This window comes from Rhamphochromis longiceps, linkage group LG3 (assembly GCF_057381845.1).
Source record: "Rhamphochromis longiceps isolate RC_006_pf linkage group LG3, R_longiceps_female_GT1.1, whole genome shotgun sequence".
Lineage (NCBI taxonomy): Eukaryota > Metazoa > Chordata > Actinopteri > Cichliformes > Cichlidae > Rhamphochromis > Rhamphochromis longiceps.
In genome coordinates this window covers 3881775-3899926 of record NC_140559.1, presented here as the reverse complement: position 1 = coordinate 3899926, position 18152 = coordinate 3881775, and the positions used below count along the sequence as shown (strand labels likewise).

Below are 18152 nucleotides of genomic sequence, written 5' to 3'. Positions count from 1 at the left end.
TTTTTAGAGCCCAGATCTAAAAATGTCTAAGAACAGTTGGTTCATAGACTCTTGGTCTGAGGAACAGAATATAGCAACACACTACTTAATCTAGTGAGTAACTAAGTAATGTACTGCATTACTTTTAAGAAAAGCAAGAAGAAGAACCCGAACAGAGCAAATCAGCATGTGAACTTTACCCTGACTCAGTCTGAGCAGTCAGACGGCTTTTTTTTTTTTTTTGGAGTAACACATAAAGGTGTGACACACACACACACTTAAATCCAATCTGAAGTGAGACTCAAAGTTCAGTTTGTACATAAACAGTAAAAGAAACTGCATTTACAGTATTTCACAGAACTGAGTACACTGATTTTCCTGCCTCCATCAGTCTGTGGAGGAGGTGGAGAGGAGCTGCTGCTCTCACTGACACACTGACTGCAGAATGAGCTCAGCTGCTGTTCCACAGTAACTGCTGCGAGGTGGACACATCTGTTTGACCATAACCAGTTACTGTGTCAACAGCTGTTGGAGGTCAGGGGTCTCCAGGATATGCATCCACCTGCACTGCACCATATGCATGCATATCTATGAAGCGCCTTGAGGTGACTTTTGTTGTGATTTGGCGCTATATGAATAAAATTGAATTGAATGTAGTGTAGAACTGAATTAAACATGCTGACGTTTAAAATCCTTCATTACAAATATTGGATCTGCTTCAACAGGAAGTAATTATGACAACAATACAAAGGTTTTTGGGTTTGATATTTAGACTGACTTAATTAGATAATGGTAAATGGCCTGTATTTGTACAGTGCTTTACTAGTCCCAAAGGACCCCAAAGCACTTTACACATCCAGTCATCCACACATTCACACACTGGTGATGGCAGCTACAGTGTAGCCACAGCTGCCCTGGGGCGCACTGACAGAGGAAACATTAGTGATGGTGAGATGAAGCCTCATGATGAACTGAAGCTTCCCATCCAACTGGTCGACTCATGGTTCGAAGCATTGTGATGATTCATTTGCTCTACTGCGCCATCAAGTGGACAATTCAAGTGAAACGGGCTCAATGATTATAATGATGTGATGTGTAAACCGCTAAACCGAATAAATAAATTGTTTTTCATGGTTATTTATCCCGAATATTGTCTCAGTATGTCTGATACAAAAGAGAAAGTGGAAACTATCAGTACACAGTTTTTGGGATGATTGTGTAACTGCGTAATCATTCTTATGTACATCTCAATAATGACACAAACTAGTGTGTGGCACTTCAAGTTGAATGAATAAAGGAATTACTATTGTTCATGACACCAATAACTGAACTCTAAATATTAGTTATATTTAATATTATACTAATTTTATATTATATTAATTTAATTAATATTTGTGTATAATAAATTGGCAGCTTAACACAGGAATGTACATGGAAACAAAAAGGGAGGGAGTTGTGATGTGAATGTGCTTGTATAACAGTGCTCATGACACTAGGGAAAAGTTTTCATTTGTTTTTATTCAAAAATAGCAGCTTTCCCACAGTGCTGGGCTTAAGACGGTTCCTCTTTTTTGAGAGGATTTCTCCTGCTTTTGAAAATATCCTCTCACAGGGCACAGATGAAGCAGGGGTTGCAAGAAAAACCACAGCAAGTTTATACAAGTTTGGATAAAGAAATTTGTGTCCAGTACTCCAGTAGCTATGTACGTAATCCAATTCCACAACACGATGTGATGAGGGAATCAGCTGTGTTTTGCTGCCCATTTTATTTCGAATCTGGCGCGAACCGGTGAACCAGTTCCCGAATCAGTCACGTGATACGGACTGCCCGCGAGGCCTCGAACGTCACTGCATACGTAATCAACGCAAGCCTCGATACGCGCTTCAGAAAAACGCCCCCGCGATTACCCGACGCGCGATTCGAAGCTTCGACACACAGGACACATCACTAGGAAACATTCCACAACGGCAACACAACATCAACACAAGTACAGAAACAAACTGTCACTTCTAATTTTTCTTATTAATAGTGAATCAGTGTGTGTCAGTGAATGCATCGTGTGTGCTTCAGGCTCCATCTAGTGGACTGATAGCAGAGCAGCTGATGGCAGCTTCCTCTGCCTCACACTGCTGTCTGACTGCATCCAGCTGACACTGAGATGAAGCAGGAAAGAAGCAGCTGATATTTGGACAGCACACATGATGAAAGGAGGATTTCAGTTGATGTGCACATGAATGATTTGTGTTTCCTCTGCAGGTAGAAAGTGTGTGTGAGCTGATGTGAATTGAGCAGCATGGATCAGTGTGAGGACAGAGAGGAGGGAGTCCCTCCCTCTAAAAGCACTCTGTGTGGGGAACATGAGAGCCAGACCAAAGCTCAGAGGTGAGATGACCATCTCTAACTGTCCATGACTCTTCTCCATGTCACAGCTCAGCACTCACATCACTGCTCCATCATTATTCACAGGAACCAGCCTGGACCTCCACCCAGCTCTGTGTCCTTACAGAGTGACCGGTCTGCTGGTCGCATCATTGATTTTAAAGTCCAGCCTGTGTCTGCTGCAGAGAGGTGAGCTGTTAGCAACATGAACTCTTTGATTAAACTGCTTGATGTTGTTGGATATAAACTACAAACACGTCGTTCCCTCAGTCCCATTTAAACTGTCTTTTAAAACAAGCCTTTGGTTTCTAAACAACTGAAAACCCACTTCAGCAAACAGGAAGTGATCAGAGCGTCCGTCCACTTCCTGTCAGGCCCTGCAAACATTTCATATTGAAGAAAAGTAGCTGATATCTCACATTTTTACTCCACCACATTCAACCATTTTGACATTTTACAGCATGAAACTCTTGTCACATGACTCCTGTTATGTTATAGAGTCATGTGACCACCAGGGAGGGATTTGTATGGATGAAACACATTCAAATCAATCTGATTCATCAATGGAAACATTTTTGGTGTAAATGCAGCAACACTGAAAACGCTGAAGATAAAAACACAACAGATGAAATATGAACAAATCGAGGCTTTGAATACGTGTGTGTGTTTGAGACACAGAGATAAATGGATTGTGTGTCTGTCCTATTGCTGCGTGAGGATTTTATTGTAGATTTTGTGCGTGTACACTTTTGACCACGAAGGTGTTGAAAGGGCGTAAAACAGTTGGAGGCACCAGAGTGAACACTAGTGCTGTCAGTAGATTAAAACATGACTAATTAATGACACAATCTTCTGTCATTAATCCTGATTAATCACAATTACTTGATCAATAGCTGCAGTTACATTTTTCCAACTTTATATTTAAGCCTGTAACAGACGTTTACACCATATAATGAAGTCAATGCAGAATAAACACAAAGAATGTTAAACGCTTCAATTCAAAGAGACTTTGAATAGTTTTCAGTCTTTAACTCAGCTTCTCTCCTGTAAATACAACTTTGTAACAAACATATATACTAAAAGGTAAGTGTGCACTAATATATAATAATATATAATCTATATTACTGCTGTTAATGAAAATGTTTAATCAGACTCATCACAGGGTTACTGTGGATTCATTTGGATTAATCACCATTAAACATCATTTTTAATGTAAACGAATCAAAGTTCATTTCATGAGCAAACAGACTCGAGAGAAAAGGGCAAATTTACACACTTAACATGTTTATTGAACATGTAAACATTGATTAACCTCCTGAATGAGCCGACCCCCCCAGGGACAGTCCTGCATGCTAATGATGGGCTCTGCTCTGCACCTGCAGGATTCTGTCAGCCACAAACTCCTCAGCTGATCCTGAATCTGAGCCCATCTGTCAAACAATCATTTTCTTCACAGGTCTGTGGAGGTGGCACTGATCCTGCAGCAGTCTAACACTCTCTGTCACTCTTCTTCAAGTCTTTGACACGAGGAACCAAAACTATGTTATTAACAACACTAACAGGTCTGCAGTTTGTCCACTTGGCAGTTGTGTCATCAGTGCTTTGCATCGTTGTGATATTTTAAGCTGGAAGTGCTTCGGTGAAAAGAAAATTCCTTCTGTCACGATGTGCAGAATCCTTCATGTTGGTCGGCTGGTCCGTCTTGTTATTTTTTTAATGCTCAAACTTTCTATCGAGAGGTCAGTGTGTGTTTGTCATCTTCTATATTGAGCTGATTGGTTCAGCTGCCCGTCACTAACAGATGTGCTGCACATCTGCACGTGTGCAAAGGTAACTCTACTCGGACAAACTGCTCGAAGTGCGTTGATAGAAACATTTCAGGGATTTTGAGTCGTTCTGCTCTCCAGATGTGTCGTGTTAAAGGTTTTTATCATGTTAATCATGATTGAATTGAATTGAATTGAATTGAATGAATGCTTTGTTGGCCATATGCAGTTTGCCCCACAGAGGAATAGGACCCCCCGCCCCCCCCGACTTACACATGATGTAACACATGATAACAGATGAACCCCTAACCCTAACCCTACATGTTAATTTTGACAGCACTGGTAAATCCTTTTTAATGTTCTTCTGTCAGATCATTGATTAGACTCGACTCCAAATACGAGACTCAGAAAACTCAAATGAAAACTCAAATCAAAGCCATGAGAAAAGGACTTCTTGTGTTAGAATGAAAACATATGGAAGTGGTCAGGTTTCAAACACTCGATGAATCTGCTGCACAGTTACATTCAGTGACCTTTGGCCTCCTGAGAGCATTAGTTGATGGTTCATCACAGTTTTCTCAAAGTTTCCTCTGAGCTTCTGCAACATCATCACTTCCATCACTGATGAAAGAAAGTTCATAGAAAACAGAAAATATATCTTCACAATCTGAGAGTCTAAAACTTGACAGACTTGATTCAGATGAAGTTATTTGAGCAGAAACTCCTGGAACTTTATCCTGTTTTGATCTGATCCTTCATGGTTCCTCCACAGAGTGGACCAGCAGAACTCAGAGGTTACCAGTGGTCAGTCTGCCCAGCAGCATCAAACACAGCTGGACTCCATATTTATGGTCTGTACATGTACAACAACTACTGTTACATCTGTTCTGTTCACAGTCATCTCCATGCTGCTCTTTGGAGACCAGTGGATTGTCTGTAGGGCTGAGAACAAAGTACAAATACTTCATTTGTTCTGTCCTCACTAAGCGTTGTCCTCGTGAACGTAGACTCAGCTATACAGACAGCTAAACACTCTCCTAATCAAAATCCAGGGAACAGGCCAATGTGTTGAGTTGGATGATTTAATAAGGAAAAAGTGTGAAACTGTTGACAAAACCAGAAATAAACCAATAAAAATGTTGCATCAACATACAGTATAACAAACACATATTCAAAAATATGAACACAATATTTATCTGCTTAGTGAGTGCCCGAATAAAACATCAAATGAAATCACACTCATGATCAAAACGTTAAAGAAACCACATGGCATATGAGCTAGCTTAACCTTACTAGCTTAGGTTATACACGCATTCAAATTAAATTCTAACTACAAACTATATCACGCCTTCACAACAAGAAAGAAAGAAAGTGTGTACATTATTGTACTTTATTGAGCCCCGTGGAGAAATTGCTCTCTGCATTTAACCCATTCACTCAGTGAAGCAGTGGGCAGCCATTGGGCGCCCGGGGAGCAGTGTGTAGGGACGGTACCTTGCTCAGGGGTACCTCAGGGTAGCTGTTAAGGGGAATCGAACCCCCGACCTTCCGATCATGGGGCAACCACTCTACCTACTGAGCTATCCCTGCCCTATAATAATGCACACAAGTTGTCTCAGTGATAACAAACAATATTACTCACAGATGATGCCGTTTATCAACTTGTGAAGGCATGGATGGCAACAGATTAACGGAGGTGAAACTGCCTCTGGCTAGATCTTACAGAGTAAAAAAAAAAAATACACAAAAACAACCACTAGAGGGCAAACTGCTGCAGAACAGAAAATGCCTAATGCCAGCACACTCCCCACCTGACATCCCTAGGATGTCAAACTGCACATCACCTGACAGAGTTTCTCTGCAACAGGAGTATAACCTCAGACACTGGCCTTAAGTAAAGTTTTGGAACACTGTCTCTGAAAACTTTCACCTCGACCTTCCTGACCTTTCCATCGTCACTTGGAAAAGTCCTTGTGATCAGTCCTGTGGGCCAGTCATGTCTCTTCAGTGAATCGTCTTTCATTAGAACAACGTCTCCGTCCATGAGATTAGGTCTCTCCGTTCTCCATTTCTTTCGACCTTGTAGACTACTGAGGTACTCCCTTTTCCACCTCTCCCAGAATGTGTTGGCCATGCTTTGAACCTGATGCCACTGACGTCTGAAGATATTACTATCATCAAAGTTACCAGGAGGAACAGGGAGTACAGCAATCTTCTGAGTTAGCAGCATAGCAGGAGTGAGGATGAGAGATTCGTCTGGATCTGTGGACACTGAAGTAAGTGGTCTGGAAGTGACAATTGCAGTTACCTCTGCCATAAATGTTGTCAGGACCTCATGTGTGAGCTGAACAGACCCAAGCTTGAGGAACATTGCGTCAAGGATCCGACGTGTGACACCGATCATCCTCTCCCAGCTTCCCCCCATGTGTGAAGAGTGGGGAGGGTTAAACAGCCATACACAGCCCTGATCAGACAGGTAGTTGGACACTTCCTTGTTGTTACAGCCTTTGGGAGTGATCCCAAGCTCTCGACAGGCTCCAACAAAATTAGTACCACAGTCTGACCTTAGCTGTTTGACAGGCCCTCTAACTGCAAAGAAGCGTCTTAGAGCGTTAATGAAACTGGATGAATCCATTGATTCGATGACCTCGATGTGTATGGCACGCACGCTCATACATGTGAAGATGATTGCCCAACGCTTACTGTTGGCTAGCCCTCCACGTGTCCTCCTTGAGGTGACACACCATGGTCCGAACACATCCAATCCAACAAAGGTGAACGGAGGATCTGTACTCAAGCGATCAGCAGGCAGGTCTGCCATTATCTCCTCCTCCTCTCTCCCACGCAATCTTCGACATGTCACACAGTTGTAGACCAAACTGCTGACAGACCGTCTTCCTCCAACAATCCAGAAACCAGCACTCCTCAAAGCGCCTTCCGTCAAGTGTCGTCCTTGATGGCTGACTTGCTCATGGCAGTGTCTGATAAGCAAGGAGGTAACATGATGTTTACCAGGCATGATAACTGGCTGACCCTCTTCTGCTGTGAGCTGTGACTTTTTCAGTCGTCCTCCGACGCGGAGAAGACCTTCAGAATCAATGAAAGGACAAAGCTTGCTGAGAGAACACTGTTTAGGGACCTGACCTTCCTTTTGTAAGCAGTGTATTTCTTCTGAATAGACCTGCCTTTGGACAGCAAGCAAAATTCTGATCCTTGCATGATGCAGCTGGTCTGGACTGAAAAGCAGCTTGCAGTTGTGCCAACCGTGGCAAGGACCTTCTTTTGCTGCCCTTGTAAAGGAATAAGCAATGTGGCAGAGCCTGGCAATAGCTCTGGTGAGTGACCTCCAACTTGAAAACCGCTCAAAGCGTTTACTGCCCAACTGAAATGACAAATTTGTGGCACAAGTCACTACTTCTGGACGTAGTTCCACATCTGTTGCGGGTTCAACTAGGCTGAAAGCTTCCTGTTTTAAGTGACAATGTTGCTTGTCTACAAGAAAGGCTGGTCCAGACAACCAGGAGGAAGCTGCAAGCTGGTTAGCTGGAATCGCTCTAGTTGCATGGTCAGCTGGGTTGACATCAGAAGGAACATAGTTCCATTGGCTTTTGTTGGTTGAACGTCTTATCCTTTGTACCCTGTTATGAACATAGACGTAGAACCGTCTAGAGTCATTAAATATATACCCAAGTACTACTTTACTGTCTGAGAAAAGCTTGATGTCGTCTACCTGAATGTCCAACTCTGCAGACATAACCTCTGCTAGTTCCACTGCAAGAACGGCTGCACAGAGCTCAAGCCTTGGGATGGTGATGTCAGGCTTAGGTGCCAACTTTGTTTTCCCAAACAGGAATCCAACTTCGCTATGTCCTGCAGCATCTGTGACTCTCAGATAAGCAACAGCAGCAATAGCTTTGGTAGATGCATCACAAAAGATACAGATCTCCTTGCTCTGAGCTGTGGAGAGTGGGACCGTTGTGTAGGCCCTTGGGATCTTCAACTCTCTTAGGTCTTGAAGAGATGTACACCACCTCTGCCACTGTTCAAGCTTTTCTCGGGGCAGTGGTGCATCCCAGTCACAAGTCTCAGTGGTGAGTTCTCTCAAAATAAGGCGGCCCTGAACACTGAAGGGAGCAGCGAACCCCAACGGGTCAAATAAGCTGTTGATAGTATACAACACACCCCGACGTGTAAAGGGTTTTTCTGCGCTGTCCACATGGAAAGTTAGAGTATCTGTAGCAAGGTCCCAACCAAGACCCAGGCTGCGCTGCATGGGAGGGGAGTCCTGACCCACGTCCAGGTCTTGCAGGTTGCTAGCTAGATCTTCAGCTGGAAATGCCCTCATGACCTCAACACTGTTAGACACAATCTTGTGTAGTCTGAGGTTGGATTGCGCTAGCATGTCTTGTGCACCTTTCAGCACTTTGATGGCATCTTCTGCACTGAGGAAAGATTTCAGGCCATCATCAACATAGAAATGTCTGTGCACAAAGCTCCTCACTTCGGGTCCATAGTCCTCTTCACCCTCCATAGCCGTCCTCTTCAGGCCATAAATGGCCACAGCTGGCGAGGGACAGTTACCAAACACATGAACCCTCATGCGGTACTCCAGCACTTTGTCATCAAGTTGGTGGTTACGAAACCACAAGAATCGGAGGTGGTCCCGATGATCCTCCCTCACTAGGAAACTGTGGAACATCTGTTGAATGTCTGTCATCACAGCAACTGGGTCCGTTCTGAAACGCATGAGAACCCCAATTAGGGTGTTGTTGAGGTCCGGGCCTTGTAAGAGCACATTATTCAATGAGATGCCTTTGAACTGTGCGCTTGAATCAAAGACGATCCTTATTTTTCCCAGTTTCTGGGTGTGATAGACACCAAAGGAAGGTAAATACCAATACTCTCTGTCAGGCTCTAGTGGAGGAGCTGGCTCAGCGTGTCCATTTTTGAAAATATCCTCCATGAAATCTATGAAATGATGTTTCATCTCCGGTTTCCTATTCAAGGTACGGCGAAGTGACATCAGTCGGCTGAGGGCTTGCTCTCGATTATTCGGTAAACGTGGTCTTGGACTACGAAATGGCAGGGGAGCCACCCAGCTGTTGGAGTCATCTTTCTTGAACTCCTTGTTCATGATGTGGAGGAAGATTTCATCTTCGATGGAGGGTGCCAGCTAATCATCCTCTTTTGAATGGCTGAAGACCAGCTCACCTAAGCTTGGCTGACTGGAAGTCAGTGTGTCGGAGGATATTAGCTGTTCCTCTATGAACTTTTCTTTGCAGATGATCCTGTTCTCACAAGGCTTGAAGTAGCTTGGTCGCCCATTCTCAAGGACATTGGTCTTGAATGTGTTGACAGTCGGCCGGTGAGCCCCACCGAGACAGACGTCACCGACTATTACCCAACCCAGGTCCACTTGTTGGGCATAAGGTTCGTTGTGACGGCCGTTACGCTGACTGCGCACTTTGTGAACTCGGATGATGTCCCTCCCAAGTAACAAAAGTATCTCAGCTGACGCATCAAGAGGAGGGATCCTTTCAGCAATAGACTTGAGATGCTTGTGGCTTTGGGCAGCTTCTGGAGTAGGGATTTCGTCCCTATTATTGGGAATCAGGTTGCACTCAATAAGAGTCGGCAATGATAAGTGCAACTGTCCATCAGCTGACTCCACCATAAATCCAGAGGCCCTTCTTCCAGCAGTCTCTGTGATTCCTGAGCATGTTTTGAGGGTATAGGGGGAAGCCTCACCCTGGATGTCAAACATGTCAAAGAATGCTGATCTGGCTAGCGACACATTGCTTTGGTCATCTAGCATCACGTATGCCCTCACCTTTTGGTCTGGGCGACCCTTCGGATACACACTGACCAGACAGATTTTGGAACATGATTTACCTTTAAGACCCTCACCACACACGGCTGTGCATGAAGAGGCTGCTATGTCAGTGACACACCCGATAGCCTCCCCACCATGCTCTGCAGAGGGTGGTCTGGAACTTGGAGCCCAAGGTGCCGGTCCAGGATGGAGTGCTGCGATGTGCCGGTCGCTGTCACACTCAGAGCAGTGGGTGTCAGCTTTACACTCTTTAGCTTGATGAGTTGCTGAAGCACAACATTTAAAACATATGGAGTGCTCCACCAGGAAGCGTCTTCGCTCTGCAAGTGATCTTTCTCGAAAGCCTCGGCATTTCCTGAGGGAGTGAGGTTTCTTGTGGAGAGGACACTCTCTGTCCAGATCAATGGTGAGTCCTTTGGAGGACTGAGAGGTGGGGGGGTTTCCTACCTCAGTTTTACTTACGGATAAAGGAGGTTTGGATTTCCATTGTTTGGAGAAGGATCCGTCACCTTTGAATGCAGCTGAACTAAAGTTAGCAAAAGCAAAGCTAGGATCATTTCTCATCTCTGCATGGTTATACACAAAGTCCACAAAAAATGAGAAAGGGGGATATGGAACTTGGTGCTCCCTCTTATAGCGAGACCCCTGAGTTATCCACTGTTCTTGGACGTTGTGGGGCAGTTTCTCCGCTATAGGGTTTATTCCCCTTGCAGTGTCTAGGAAGCTGAGCCCTGGCAAATATCCCTCTTGCTTAGCAGCTTCGATCTCTAGGAGCAGGTCTCCGAGATCTTGAAGCTTCTGGTGATCTCTATTTGAAATCTTTGGGAAGTGGTTCAATCTATCGAAGAGAGAAGCTTCAATGGCCTCTGGAGAGCCATAGCACTTGTCCAGCCTTCGCCAAAGCATGTTCAAACCCATGAATGGATTGTTGACATAAACTGCCCTTATTCTCTTGGCGTGGTGTAGCGACTCCCCACCAAGCCACTTAATGAGCAGGTCCAGTTCTTCACTAGGTTTGAGGCTAAGTCCCTCCACAGCGTTAACAAAGCTAGATTTCCATGACAGATAACTAGCAGGCTGGTTATCAAACACTTTTAGTCCAGCGGTGACAAGGTCTCGACGCGCCAGATATACAGCTAACTCAGATACACCTTGAGCCTCCAGTGGTGAGCCGGGTGGAAGTTGGTTTGTTGAGTCTGTGCAGCGATGTGTGTGCATGGAGGGGACATCTCTATCTGTGTTAAAAGACAGAGGGTCAGGGCGATTCTTTCTCTGGTTGCCTGGGTGCAGGCCTTCAGCCGAGCAAGCAGAAGGATACGGCTGTTGTGTGTCACGTCTGACGCGATGAACTTCGGTATCTGGGAGGTGTCTGTGTTGTGGTACAGAAGACGCAGCCTCTGTTTCTTTCTCATTTTGAGCTAAAGCATAACTCTGCCCTGAAGAGAAATGTGCTTGGATGAACTCACCAGTTCGCTGTAATGACTGCTTCATTGCTTGAGCATGACTGGCTTTACTCCCAAGGTCACGTGTCTAAATCTGCAGCAGCCTCAAACACTTGAGCCTCTGCTGAGGCAGCCTCAGCTTCACACTCTTCTTTTAGTGCATTCAATGTAGCCTCTATGCGTGCTTTCTCCACTTGCATGTCTATTTGACGTTTTGCATAGGCTGCTCGCGTGCGTGCAGCTTCCGCCTTGGCACGAGCTTTAGCAGCAGCGGCACTAGCTGAAGATTTATTTGAACTTTGCTTGGAAAATGCAGCTGAGGCAGCACACTCTGACCTAACCTCCAGGCTCTGAATATCGGCATCAATAGGGTTTGAGCTGGACATCGTCTTCAAATCCCGTAAAAAGATACAGAAGAAGCGAACGTAGCCTCTTTGATGTTTTTCTTCTACTTACTGGTTACTGGTGGCGAAGAAATAGGCTGCCGAGATTCCTTCAAAGCTTGATGTGATGGTGCATCTTTTCACTGTTCTGTCTGTATAGCTGAGTCTACGTTCACGAGGACAACGCTTAGTGAGGACAGAACATCATTACATAACCTAATAACTGTTTTCAGGTATCTGTAGTTTACTTGAGTAGTAACTATTTTTTACTTCGTACATTTTTAAACAAATATCTGAACTTTCTACTTCTTAAAAGTAGAAACGTCCTCCAAAGACCTGCTTTCTTTTTTACTATCACTTTTAAGTTAAATGAGTACTTCAACTTTTACTGGAGTAGTTTTTAATAGTAGTAGTTTTCCTTAAACACAAGTACAGACTTGGTGTACTTTGCTGATTCTTACAATGATTCAGTTCTGATTCACAAATTCAGTTTTGACTCAGTCAGAAATATTATAATCATGATTATTTATCTTGGATTTCACTGTTGAAAGAACCTGTAAACCTTGTAAAGTAAAAACATTTAATTCCAAATGATTTGAGTCTTTCTCTGCAACTACAAATTCCATGTAAACTACTGTGGTATAAAAACAAAGCTGAGACTTCATCAGAGGTGGAAACATCAGGTTAAGGATCCACACTTTGTGTTTACATGTTTTCATGATTACATGATTTCACTCTGATTGGCTCATTCATAATTATTCTGTTCCAGCTGCTGGAGGACAACATCATCACTTTTTTGAACGAGCTGAAGAAGATCCAGAAGGTTCTGAGTCCAGATTACCCAGAATGCTTAGAGAGTCAGAGGGAGGATGAGGAGGAGAGGAGCAGAAAGGCACTTGTGACAATCACAGTGAACTTCCTGAGGAGACTGAAGCAGGAGAAGCTGGCTGAGCGTCTCTATTGCAGTAAGAGCATTTCTGTAAGCGTTTAAGCTGATTGATGACTACAACAGTCATTAAACAACCACTGCTGTCCTACCGAGAGACTTCAAAGCTCATGTGGGCAATGACAGTGAGTCCTGGAGGGGCGTGATTGGGAGGAACGGCCTCCTGGATCTGAATCCGAGTGGTGTTTTGTTTTTGGACTTCTGTGCAAATCACAGTTTGTCCTTAATGAACAGCATGTTTGAACATAAGGGTCCATAAGTGCATGTGGCACCAGGACGCCGCAGGATGCTGGACAGACCTGGCACAACTAAACGTGCGTGTGAACGCCTCACAGAGGCCCTGGTCTGCAAGACCTTGAACATACACCTCTGGCAGAGCTTCAGCTGCAGTCTGAGGCAGACTGGTGCTCTACTTGCACTGTGTATAGTGCGGGTGGAGCACTGCTGACGTCGACAGAGAATATTGTCGGGCGGTGGAAGGAATACTTTGAGGACTTCCTTAATCCCATTGGCTTCCTCCTCCTGTAGAAGAAGCAGAGGCTGTGGATGAGGGGATGACTCGCCTGTCTCCGGGGGCGAGGTCCCTAAGAGAGATAAACGACTCCTTGTTGGGTACACTGGAAACCCGAATAAGTCCAGTGAACTCAACATTTATGAGGAAACTGATTATATAATAGTTTTAAAGTTAACTTACAGTGAACTTGTAGTTTTTAAGTAAGTTAAAAAATATGACCTGAATAAGATCAAGGAATTGAACTACCTCCAACCTGTAACTTAGTATTTAAGTAACTTACAAAGTTTAATTTCACTAAACTTGTATATTTTACTTTATTTGAACTTTATTTCATTACTTTACTAACTTAAATATTATAACTTATATAAACTCTAATTACCTATTAAAGCGCATGCTAAGTCTAACCCTTCATAGACAGGGTCTTTCTGTAAAGAAAGAAAGCTGAGACAGATTTGCAATTGCAAGTTTATTTCTACAAAACTTTACATACTTCTGCATTTGGACATGTTTTTAGTGCTTATTGTACAACGTGTACAGTGAAAATGTTAAACAATATAGTGCTTCAGCCTTTTCTTTGGCTCTCTTTTAAAAATAATTCTGGAAACAACATAAAAAAAAGTATCAGCCTGATGCTGTTATAATTTAATAAAAAACATTTTTATAAACATTTAAACCAAATAAATAGTCTCAGTCTACTCTTTAGCTTTTCCCTTAAACTTCAACATAAATAGTTTTTTTTATAACAAATAATCTTTTTTCTCCAGTTGTTCCCTTTTAAAACTTTTAAAAATAGAAACATTTAAAACAAAAAATATGTATGAGCATTTTCTTCCACGTTTTCATTATAAGACTAAGTTAAATAGAACACCCACCATATAAAAAAAGCTATCTAGAGGCATGTTTGTCTCAGTCTGTCTCAGGCTGTGGGGAACAGATAGCAGCAGATGTCCTAAACCTACAGATCTTTGTATGAAACTTTACTACAGTTTAGTGCAACTAGTCATGCGAGCCATCAACTTCAGTGGAACAGTTTGAATTTTGCCAGCAGTATAGTGCCAGCACCTGTACGTGCTACTCTGGCAGTAAAAGATTGTTTTTGAGGCGAAGAAGACATGGTTTCAACTGTTTACCATCCTCAAGGCCCATCATGAATTTCTGGATGAATGTGTTAACCAGGCTTTTTGGATAGTCCAGATGTAAGACATAAAACAATCGGAACAACAAGACAAATGCATCAGCCCACTTGGGAATGTCGCCAACCACAAGCTCATCTTCCACTACAGCTGCTGCACTGACTACAACATTATTAAAACACAATAAAAAAAAAAAAACTTACCTCGGAGCTTAGCGATAACTGTGTTTAATGCTCAAATCCCACTTCAAGCTGTTCGAACGAAAAGAAAAACCACAACTGAGACAGCTAGCTTAGCCCACATTTACACCGCAGCGGTTATTAGGTTAATATGTAAAACATATTTCGCCAAAACGTAACCATTACCATATCACAACGCTTATGGTGAAAATAAGTAAACCACTGGCAATAATAATTCCCAACAACTGGTACGTGGCTGCCACTGGCATTTTAGGCAGACCCAGGACACAATGGAAACATTATATCTCTTGGCTTGCCTGGGAACACCTTGATGTTCCCCCAGACAAGCTGGAGGAAGTGGTCATGAAGAGGGTTGTCTGGGCTAATCTGCCTAGGCTGCTGCCTCCTTGACCGGCCCTGGATAAGCGGAAAAATATAAATGGATGGATGGATGACTAGAACATTTGTTATTGTCTTAAGAGATTGACCAACATGTAGCCAAATATCCATGCTTTAAAGAAATGAGACGTAATGTTTTGCATTCTTTTTCCAGAACATTTTCCTACGGTATGTCAATGTAACCTTAAATCTGCACTGAAGAAGAAGTTCCAGTGTGTGTTTGAGGGCATCGCTAAAGCAGGAAACCCAACCCTCCTGAATCAGATCTACACAGAGCTCTACATCACAGAGGGAGGGACTGCAGAGGTCAATGATGAACATGAGGTCAGACAGATTGAAACAGCATCCAGGAAACCAGACAGACCAGAAACAACCATCAGACAAGAAGACATCTTTAAAGCCTCACCTGGAAGAGATGAACCAATCAGAACAGTGCTGACAAAGGGAGTGGCTGGCATTGGGAAAACAGTCTTAACACAGAAATACAGCCTGGACTGGGCTGAAGACAAAGCCAACCAGGACATCCAGTTCATATTTCCATTCACTTTCAGAGAGCTGAATGTGCTGAAAGAGGAAAAGTTCAGCTTGGTGGGACTTGTTCATCACTTCTTTACTGAAACCAAAGAAGCAGGAATCTGCAGCTTTGAAGACTTCCAGGTTGTGTTCATCTTTGATGGTCTGGATGAGTGTCGACCTCCTCTGGACTTCCACAAAACTACAATCCTAACTGACCCTAGAAAGTCCACCTCAGTGGATGTGCTGCTGATAAACCTCATCAGGGGGAAACTGCTTCCCTCTGCTCGCCTCTGGATAACCACACGACCTGCAGCAGCCAATCAGATCCCTCCTGACTGTGTCTGCATGGTGACAGAGGTCAGAGGGTTCATTGACCCACAGAAGGAGGAGTACTTCAGGAAGAGATTCAGAGATGAGGAGCAGGCCAGCAGGATCATCTCCCACATCAAGACATCACGAAGCCTCCACATCATGTGTCACATCCCAGTCTTCTGCTGGATCACTGCTACAGTTCTGGAGGATGTGCTGGAAACCAGAGAGGGAGGACAGCTGCCCAAGACCCTGACTGAGATGTACATCCATTTCCTGGTGGTTCAGGCCAAAGTGAAGAAGGTCAAGTATGATGGAGGAGCTGAGACAGATCCACACTGGAGTCCAGAGAGCAGGAAGATGATGGAGTCTCTGGGAAAACTGGCTTTTGATCAGCTGCAGAAAGGAAACCTGATCTTCTATGAATCAGACCTGACAGAGTGTGGCATCGATATCAGAGCAGCCTCAGTGTACTCAGGAGTGTTCACACAGATCTTTAAAGAGGAGAGAGGACTGTACCAGGACAAGGTGTTCTGCTTCATCCATCTGACTGTTCAGGAGTTTCTGGCTGCTCTTCATGTCCATCTGACCTTCAGCAACTCTGGAAAAAATCTGCTTGAACAGAAACAAATAACCTCCAAGAGTTTTAGCTTTTTAAACCAAAAAGAATCTTTTCACCAGAGTGCTGTGAACAAGGCCTTACAGAGTCCAAATGGACACCTGGACTTGTTCCTCCGCTTCCTCCTGGGTCTTTCACTGCAGACCAATCAGACTCTCCTACGAGGTCTGCTGACACAAACAGGAAGTAGCTGGCAGACCAATCAGGAAACAGTTCAGTACATCAAGGAGAAGCTCAGTGAGAATCTGTCTGCAGAGAAAAGCATCAATCTGTTCCACTGTCTGAATGAACTGAATGACCGTTCTCTAGTGGAGGAGATCCAACAGTCCCTGAGATCAGGACGTCTCTCCACAGATAAACTGTCTCCTGCTCAGTGGTCAGCTCTGGTCTTCATCTTACTGTCATCAGAAGAAGATCTGGATGTGTTTGACCTGAAGAAATACTCTGCTTCAGAGGAGGCTCTTCTGAGGCTGCTGCCAGTGCTCAAAGCCTCCAACAAAGCCCTGTGAGTAAATCTGTGATCATGTTTATTTTTAAAATGTTGATTAAAAGTGGTCATAGATTTCTTCCATGACAGATCCATGTCCTAAAACCATGAGCCAGCCTAGTTGTATAGTATAAAAGAAAAAAGGAGAACTTTTGACCACAATATTGTAACTTAAATTCTTTTGATACAGCCTTTAAAAATAAAATTTATGAACAGAATCGGTGACAATGGGCAGCCCTGGTGGAGCCCATCACCCACCGGACTTATTGCTATCAAACGTATTGCCGGCTATGCCAACCAAGCTCTTGCAGTGGTTGTAAAAGGATCGAATGGCCCGTAGCAATGGCCATAAAATGTTTCTCAGTTTTATTATTTTCAGTCACATCTGTTTTTGATTATTAACTGAATATTTTAAAATTCAGGCTTTTTATGTTATACAAAATATATTTTCTTATGTCTTGTATTGATTCTGAAGGAATAGTTTTCATCAGTATCGTAGATACCAGCCTGAATTTTACTTTGTATTGGATCAGGAAGGAAATCAGTGGCATCACACATCACTTACAGCAACTTCAGTACCTCTTCATTTTAATAAACTGGGGGGAGGTGCACCAAGATTCAGTATGAGATAAAGAATTATTTTTAACTGTAAGGTTGGAGAAATCTGTTGTTGGAAATTGGAAGAACAGGTCATCTTAAAAATCACTGCATTGTAGTTTTATTCAGGCCCCTTCAATCTGTGATCGCTGTTGCTTTGCATTGTAAATGCTACTATTACAAAAGTCACAAATATTAGTGTATGTGTGTGCTATTGGGTAAGAAACCAAAAGAACAGAATCTACCAGCACCTCACTGATTTCTGCTTAAAAACAACAAAAAAGCAATAAAGCTCTGATTTGTTTGGTTGATCTTCTCTCCCTTCCACCTTGATTTCAGACTGAGTGGCTGTAACCTGTCAGACAGAAGCTGTGAAGCTCTGTCCTCAGTCCTGAGCTCCCAGTCCTCCCATCTGACAGAGCTGGACCTGGGTAACAACAACCTGCAGGATTCAGGACTGAACCTTCTGTCTGCTGGGATAAAGAGTCAATACTGCAAACTGGAAACGCTGAGGTCAGATCAAGCAATATCGATTTTTCTTTTCATCAATTAACATCATTTAATCAATTTCATTTGGAAAAAATTAACATTGAGCCAGTGTATTTTTTTTTTTTAATGAATCCATGCAAGTCACAGTAAACTGCCACATTTGTCTTTTGTAACATGAGGC

At 43.4% G+C, this 18152-nt stretch overlaps 1 protein-coding gene across 2 annotated transcripts in view; it reads left to right on the top strand.

Annotated features, from left to right (window-relative positions):
- Nucleotides 1-18152, top strand: part of LOC146672564 (protein NLRC3-like) — a 78052-nt gene that overhangs the window by 55469 nt on the left and 4431 nt on the right. For both annotated transcript variants that reach the window (XM_085401267.1, XM_085401266.1), the window contains 6 exons: nucleotides 2237-2362; nucleotides 2447-2548; nucleotides 4898-4976; nucleotides 12553-12748; nucleotides 15109-16903; nucleotides 17822-17995. In XM_085401267.1, the coding sequence (XP_085257393.1) occupies nucleotides 2274-2362; nucleotides 2447-2548; nucleotides 4898-4976; nucleotides 12553-12748; nucleotides 15109-16903; nucleotides 17822-17995 (2435 nt within the window). In that variant the 5' untranslated portion in view covers nucleotides 2237-2273. The remainder of the gene's footprint in view (nucleotides 1-2236; nucleotides 2363-2446; nucleotides 2549-4897; nucleotides 4977-12552; nucleotides 12749-15108; nucleotides 16904-17821; nucleotides 17996-18152) is intronic.